This window comes from Apaloderma vittatum, unplaced genomic scaffold (genome assembly GCF_000703405.1).
Source record: "Apaloderma vittatum isolate BGI_N311 unplaced genomic scaffold, ASM70340v1 scaffold29400, whole genome shotgun sequence".
Classification (NCBI taxonomy): domain Eukaryota; kingdom Metazoa; phylum Chordata; class Aves; order Trogoniformes; family Trogonidae; genus Apaloderma; species Apaloderma vittatum.
The window spans coordinates 10,766-18,457 of record NW_009695516.1 but is presented as its reverse complement, the minus strand read 5'-3'; the positions used below and the strand labels follow the sequence as shown (position 1 = coordinate 18,457).

General features: G+C 49.7%; 1 protein-coding gene across 1 annotated transcript in view; it reads left to right on the top strand.

Moving 5' to 3' along the window:
- The window catches only part of UBE3B (ubiquitin protein ligase E3B), an 18,164-nt gene extending 10,694 nt beyond the window's left edge, over positions 1 to 7,470 (top strand). Inside the window, exons 18-27 of the mRNA XM_009871582.1 lie at positions 1 to 111; positions 463 to 639; positions 719 to 829; positions 1,411 to 1,548; positions 1,953 to 2,018; positions 3,922 to 3,980; positions 5,311 to 5,493; positions 5,901 to 6,012; positions 6,387 to 6,479; positions 6,949 to 7,470. The exon at positions 1 to 111 is cut by the window's left edge and continues 1 nt beyond it. Of these exons, the coding sequence (XP_009869884.1) occupies positions 1 to 111; positions 463 to 639; positions 719 to 829; positions 1,411 to 1,548; positions 1,953 to 2,018; positions 3,922 to 3,980; positions 5,311 to 5,493; positions 5,901 to 6,012; positions 6,387 to 6,479; positions 6,949 to 7,140 (1,242 nt within the window). The 3' untranslated portion in view covers positions 7,141 to 7,470. The remainder of the gene's footprint in view (positions 112 to 462; positions 640 to 718; positions 830 to 1,410; positions 1,549 to 1,952; positions 2,019 to 3,921; positions 3,981 to 5,310; positions 5,494 to 5,900; positions 6,013 to 6,386; positions 6,480 to 6,948) is intronic.
- The last annotated feature ends 222 nt before the right edge of the window (positions 7,471 to 7,692 follow it).

The following is a 7,692-nucleotide window of genomic DNA, read 5'->3' as shown; positions in this document are numbered from 1 at the left end:
CTCTTCCGAAACATGGTGACAAAGGAGAAGGAGAAGCTTGGGCTGGTCGAAACCAGCTCTGCGTCACCTCACGTCACACACATCACAATCCGCCGCTCGCGTATGCTAGAGGTGAGTGACCTGGCTTGCAGAAGCCAACCAACAAGCCAGTAACTTGGCCTGACAAGTGTACGGGGTGTGAATATCTTTATTTATTTATTTTTACCTTCTCTGTGGGTGCTGAGGGACGCAGTGCCAGTTCTGCCTGCTTTTTTATGAAGTGGTGTTACAGGCAAACGCTGGACTTCAGTTCAGTTTGGGCTGGAGTTTTCACTAGGAAAAGCACTGGGCTTTTTGAACGCAGAATTCCATGAAGAATGCAGATTTCTGTGGTGTATCTGTCTCCTGTCTTGCTGCACGTCTGCGTGGGCATTTCACGTGTCTCCCTGTGTGATTGTCCTCTGGCTCTCCTGGTCTGTGTAGGATGGATACGAGCAGCTACGGCAGCTCTCCCAGAATGCCATGAAGGGAGTGATCCGAGTGAAGTTTGTGAATGATCTGGGAGTTGATGAGGCTGGTATTGATCAAGACGGTGTCTTCAAAGAGTTTCTGGAGGAGATAATTAAAAAAGTGTTTGACCCAGCCCTCAACTTGTTCAAGGTATGACGCGGGGCTGCAGATGCTGACTGGGATGTCAAACAGACTGGCTCACTGTGCCATGATTTCTGTTTGCATGCAGACGACGAGTGGTGACGAGAGGCTGTATCCATCCCCAACATCCTACATTCATGAGAACTACCTGCAGCTCTTTGAGTTTGTGGGGAAGATGCTTGGGAAGGCTGTGTATGAGGTGAGTTGAAAGTACTGCGATAGGATGTGGTCGCTGTTGGCACAGCGCTGTTCAGATGGGGTTTTGTGATGGTGCCTTTGAGGGCGTCTGTCACGTGCATGGGGAGGTGTTACTGAAGAGGTGAGATTTTAAAAATTACTTGGATAAAGATATACTGAGAGTGGGGCAGTCTGGCACATCTGCAGATGTGTCAAAAATAATCGTGGAGGTAAAACCTGGGACATACCTTGGTTATTTTTCTTGGTGCTGGGGACACTAGCTGGAATAGTCTCTTACAGTAATCTTATACCTTACAAGCATCCCTACTTAGAGGGACTAAAAGGAGGATGCAATAACGGGATGAGCCTCTCCACACAAGGTAGTTCTTTTAAAGGAAACACAGAGTTCCCCCGTTGCCTTTTGCACCTGCTCCACTAATTACTGGATTTAATGGGATGTGGTTTTCTCAGCTGATTTCAACTTCTTACATCTTTGCACTTGTTCCACAACATGTGACTTGCCTGCAGGCCTTGGAGGCACCCAAAGATGTTGCACGTAACCTGCACGGCGAGACCTTACCTACGCGTTCCTCTTGTCTGTAGGGAATAGTTGTGGACGTACCGTTTGCTTCCTTCTTCTTGAGTCAGCTACTGGGGCACCACCACAGTGTCTTCTACAGCTCCGTAGATGAACTTCCCTCCTTGGACTCCGAGTTCTATAAAAATCTCACTTCAATTAAGGTTTGAACATTAACTTTCCCTGTTGTGCAACTCCCTTATCACTGGCTGCTGCTAGAAACACTAGGTTTGCAAATGCCTTTGGGGTACCGATCGTCTTTTAAAAACACCCTGGAAGTAATCAGTGGTTCTCAGGTGGGTTGGCAGGCAACTGTCCTGTGTCTTTACAGGGGCAAGCAGGGATGAGAAAGGAGTCCAGAGGTGTAAAACTGGAACTGGCAATTGGGAAATGTGAAGTTTTAGCCTCAGTTCTTGAGCAGTCTCCCCATAACCTGCAGTAACTCATGTATTTGTTACGCTTTGGGGCCTCGTGCCTGCTGGGGATCACTTCGTGGAAGAGTAATAAAAAAATGCTGTTGCTGCTGCTAAATACTGACCTTCTTCCTTTTCCTCTGTTGTTCCTCTAGCGTTACGATGGCGATATCAGTGACTTGGGCTTAACGCTGTCCTATGATGAAGATGTGATGGGTCAGGTAAGTTTTTATTCGATGTCTGCATTGCATCTTATCTTTGCTTTGTTCCAAACACCCTCCCCATGCGAGGTGGTGATGAGCAGAGTTTTGGGCACTGAGAGTCACGGTCGACAGCCCGTCTTTCTCACAGTTAGATCCTTGCTGCTCCACACAGGAGCATCTCCTTTGCTTGTCCGACTGATGCTGCCAGGGAGAGCCTTTGCGGCACTGAGAGGGGTCCTGAGGGTGACTTTCTGGAAGTGGCAGATCGTGAATGGAAGCAGCTGGCAGCAGAACTAGGCTTAACTCCTTGAGCAGAGGTATCCTTAGCTTTTGTTAGTGTCCTCAGAGCACAGAAACACACCTGTGGTCTGACTTGCCAGCAGAAGACAGTGATTATTGTCTGCTGAGCTTTCCAAGAGCTGATCTTGAGCATCGAGAAGTCAGGCAGTCTGTCCAAGCTCGCCCTGCACAGGGGGCTTTGTACTCTGGCGCTTGTGATTGTGGATATGTCAGGTGGATGTTCTGTGTGGCCCCTCTGAAGAAGAATCCTGAGGGGACTGACTAGTGAATGACTTTATGTTTGATTTAGGGCTTAACTCTGCTCTCCTTTTACCAAAAAAAAAAAAAAAAAATTAAAAAAGCCTGTGCTGAAAGGCTGGCCCAGCTTCAAGAGATTCTCTGAACTCAGACACCAGATTCCACGGCTTCGTTTAATATTTAGCTGTGGGCAGAGAACAGCTTCTTCCACAAAAAACATTGCCCTCTGACCCTTAGTTTTTCTACTGCCAGGCTTTTTTTTCCTTTCTCATTGAAAAACATGGTTTTCTGCTTTCCCTGAATAACTGGCTCTCCCCTCTTTAAAAGAGAAGAATCTGTGTGAGTAGGAATTCCTTTTTCTTCCAACATAGCCGTTTCTGTCAGAGAAACTTGGAGTGTGTCAGGAGGTCGCTTGGCCTTCAGAAGGAGAGGCTATTTGTCAGTCCCTTACGAAGGCTTGAAGGTACTTGCCTGCACTTGAGCCCTGGGTTCTGCGACACCGTGTGTGCATCACTGGAAAAATATGGATGGAGGGGATAAAAATACTTCTGCTGCCTGCATATGCTGCTGTTGCTGCAAATTCTGTGGGGACATCCCAGCGTGGGCTCTGTTCGCCATGTAGATCCAGTGGCACGCAGCTCAGAGACTGTGAAGTCACGGTGCGTTTGTCCGAGGCAGCTCGTCCTTGAGACCTTTGCACATTGTGGTTTCTGATTCCTAAACTGGAATAGCTTGGACCTAGCTTGCCTACGTCTGACCACCGCAGTACCATCGTAAATGCACCTGCAAAGCTGTGAGGGTGAATGGAAAGACAGCTCGGTACCAATCCAGCCTTGCTCTGCACAGTGGGCTGAGCACCTTGCTGCTGCCTCGGGATTGCTGAGGTTTCAACCGTGAGGGTTGGGGTTTTTTTCCCCACCTGAAAAATAAAGGTAGGAAAGGGCATATGAGAGCCCAGCAGTAGGATGTTGAAGGTTGCAGCACTCAAAACTTGGGAGTAAACCAGGACACTTCTATTTCTTGTGTGCTTTAGCCGTGCTGAAGCAGACCAGTGGGATAACCCCGCAGATCCTGACGGTCCCCCAAGGCTCCTTGAATCGATTTGTGCACGGTTCAGCGGTGATGGATCGGGCTGGAGAGGAGGCTTCCATGAAGAAGGGCTGGCTCCACTGGTGGGAGAGTCAGAGTTCCCTACTGTTAGATTACTGTGCTAATAGTTAAGTGAAACTGGTTCAAGGCAGGAGCAGGATTATTACTTAAATTTGAAATCCCACTGTTTTATTGTAAAAATGAACGTTTCGTGGGGAGGTAACAGCTTAGCATGGCATTTCTTTCCATTGTGGTTCCAGGCAGTAATTAGCAATACAATCGTTTCTTCCCTCAGCTTGTTTGCCATGAACTTGTACCTGGAGGGAAGACCATTCCCGTTACCAATGAAAATAAGTAAGTACAGCAATTAGATTTTTAAGGTCACCACTGCAAAATACTTTATTCTAGTTCCTTGGGCTTGCATCTGGAATGAATTGAGATAGATTGGAGTAGAAGGAGCACATAAATATCTTAATAGAATTTACTGGTTACAGTTCATTGGCAGAAATTGTATTAAATTCGATTTGCAAAATAAAAATTGACAATTTACTTCTTGAAACGGCCTCTCTGAGGTCAAAGGCACACAGCCTGTGAGATTCTGCAGGATTTAATGACGGTGATAGATACAGACAGATGGATTCAAAGCAATTCAGGCACACAGTCGTGAACATAGAGGGCACAGATGCTCAAAGACACCTTGGAGCAGACAGATCTTCTCAGAATGATAACATGTGGCAGTTGTATAAAGGGCTGTTCTTCAGGAGAGGCAGTGGTGAATTCAAATGTAGTCGACAATCGTACTTCAGACGCAGGAAATCAGAGGAGACACCGAGCCCTGTAGCTATTTTCACAGATAACCGGCTTTTAGATAGTTATCGTAAATGTCAACTCCGGAGCCTGAAAACCAAACCCACCTTTTTGTTCCCTCCTTTTTTTTATTTTTTTTTTCTCCTCTATACCCTTCAGTGATCATAAAAGCAGGATAAAATATCTATTAAGCAGATGTGTGTTTGAACTGGTAATCTGGGGGTTGTTCTCTTTAATGGCAACTGAAAGCTGGATCCTACCTGAGGATTTGGCTTTGTTAGCCGTGCTCTGCAATCTGATGTTCCCAGTCTTTTCCCTTCCTGAGCTCTGACCAGGGAGTTTGCATTTAAAAGGATCTTTCTCTGGCTTGTCAGAAGTCAGCTCAGGGAGAAAGTTGAAAGTCTTCTATGTTGCTTTACTCACAGCAGAAACTTTGAAGCTTTTGTGCAGATATGCACACAAATTGGTGGTTGGGAGGGAGCAGGAGAAGCGTTGTGAGTGGAAGCGATCTAGAAATAATTCCATCTATTAACGGCAGCGTTACCTGCCTGAAAACCCGGCGAGCTCTACGAGCTGCTGTCCGGCCAAGGTTGATCAAGTGATTATTGGAGCCAGGTAGTCCCTGGGTTGAGAAGGAGCTCTAAGAAACGAGCAGACAGTCCCAGAGGCAGGGGCTGGGGGGCAAAACGTGGGCAGACCAACTCTTCCTGTTTAAATCAAGAGCAGGACCCTGGAGGGGAGGGCATAACGTGTCTCCAGGCAGTGCTAGTCCCTTTTGGGCTGGAGAGACAGGTCAGCAGCCTTGGTCCTGCACTGGTGAGGTGGGTTTCCCTTGCTGCTCCCGCTCCCTCACTCCCACCTCCCCTGTCACTCGCAGGATCAGCTACATCCATCTCATGGCTCACTTTCGGATGCACACACAAATCAAGAGTCAGACAGCAGCGCTCATCAGTGGATTCAGGTCGATCATTAAGCCTGAATGGATCCGTATGTTTTCTGCGCCGGAGCTGCAGCGGCTGATCTCCGGTGACAACGCTGAGATTGACCTCGAGGACTTAAAGTAAGTGAGCAACTTGGTCTGCTGGTCTTCTCACTCAGCAAACCAAGCCATTTGTTTACAGAGCTATTTGGAGGTTCTGCAGAAGGCTGACTCTTGCACAATTTTCTGCTCCTCCTAATTGAAATCTGAGGAGCAGACAGAAGCGAATGGAGCTGAAGAACATGTTTCTTAAAGCTGATCTGGACAAAGTCTTAAGGAATGGGAGGGATCATTTCTTCCGCTGGTTCCTGAGAGCAGAATTTCTCTCTGCCCTTCCCATTTCTCTGATCAAGTGCCCAGTAAGGGTTGTTGGGGGCTGTGAACCCTGACTCGTGATGGATATTGATCCCTCCAGCGCATGTCAGCTGGCAGCTGTGACCCTCCTGCTGCAACGAGACACAATCCTGTTGCAACCTTTCTCTCCTCAGAAAACACACAGTGTACTATGGGGGCTTCCATGGGAGTCACCGCGTCATTATCTGGCTGTGGGACATCCTGGCCAACGACTTCAGCCCCGAGGAGAGAGCCATGTTTCTCAAGGTAAATGCAGTCCTTTCAGCCCAACCTGTGGTTTGGGGTGCGTGGGCCAGTGCTGTTCTGCTGCGTTAGCTGGGTGCTGATAGAAGGAGCATCAGAAGGCTTGACGCCTGAAGATCTGTCCCCTGCTCCGCAGCAGAGAGGCAGCCCTGGAAGCAGAGTTCCTGTAAATGCTCTTGCATCGCCACAGATAGTCTTGCATCGGTGGAGGTTTTCAAAGGCTGGCAGAGCTGTGCGCTGAAGCTCAGCAGTGTCGTGCCAGGGGATGCTCAGATGCTGCTCCAAGCAGCTGTGGGCTGTGGCTGCATTAGCCGCGGGTCTGTGACAGCCAGGGTGCTCTCACTGCTGCTGTCTTTAGCTGTCCATCACTTTTTCAGTTTGTTACCAGCTGCTCCAGGCCCCCACTTCTGGGCTTTGCCTACCTCAAGCCTCCTTTTTCCATCCGCTGCGTGGAAGTCTCCGATGATCAGGTAGGCAGCCTGCTTGCTTGTGTCTTAGGCATTCCCTGCCAGAAGCCTGGCAGGCCTCCTCCCTTGCCTAGCTTCCTCACCTCTGTCCGACCAGGAACATCGTAAGGCATAAAGATATATGCTCTGTAGGGCAAGGCAAAACCGACCTAATAGGATCCATTTAGGTAACTACACCTACTCCTTCCCACCCACAGCATCACTTGGGCTCTTACTGCCTGTCTCCAGGATTGCGTTTTCTCCTCGGGACCTGTACCTCTGGTTCTGTTCCCTGTGCACCCTGCAAAGGGAGCCTGCAAGTTGCAGTTACAAGAGAAGCTCCTTCAGCTGTTGTGGGGGACAGGGCTTGGAGATTTCAGTCTCCATATGCCCAGCAGATGGGTTTTGTGTCCCTCTGCTTCCCCTTCGGCACCCTGCTTGGAAGGAACACAGCAGAGACACACGAGGGTGACGCGTTTCTGCTCTGTTCCAGGACACCGGAGACACGCTGGGAAGCGTGTTACGGGGCTTCTTCACAATCCGCAAGAAAGAGCCAGGTGGGCGTCTCCCGACCTCCTCTACGTGTTTCAACCTCCTCAAGCTTCCCAACTACAGCAAGAAGAGCATCCTGCGGGAGAAGCTGCGCTACGCCATCAGCATGAACACCGGCTTCGAGCTGTCCTAGTTGCCCTGGACTCTGCGACGGGGGCACGCGGAGCTGCCGGCTGCTGCTGGAGGTGGAGGCCTTCGTGCGCCAAGCGCGGATCAGCCGCGTGGGAGCCGACTGCTCGCTCGAGGGCTGGAGAGATGCAGCAGATAAGAGAGGTTTGCAGGGAAGAGCTGCAGGGCTAGACGGGGCTGGCTGTTCCTGGGCACTTCTCCAGGACGAAGGAGGCGATGGGGCCTGACCCAATACACTTCCCTTGACACCCACGTAAATCGTCTTCAAAAGCAAACCCCGGGAGAGCGTAAAAGGAACATTAAAAGTGCCAGTCAGATTAGTGACCGTAATACCCCCCAGCGGGCTGGGCAGCTGCTGCTGCGGCAGCATTTCTTTTTCCTTTCCCAGGAGCTGGTCCAGTTTCTTACCAGGTTGAAGTCAGTCTGTGGGAAGCTGCACAAAGGCAGAAAAACAAACGAGACGAGCGCGAGGCTGCAGCGTTGGACGTGCCACAAACGGGCACCGATTTACTCAGGACAGGAACCGCATGGGGGCTTCCCGATGCCCTTGCTTTGT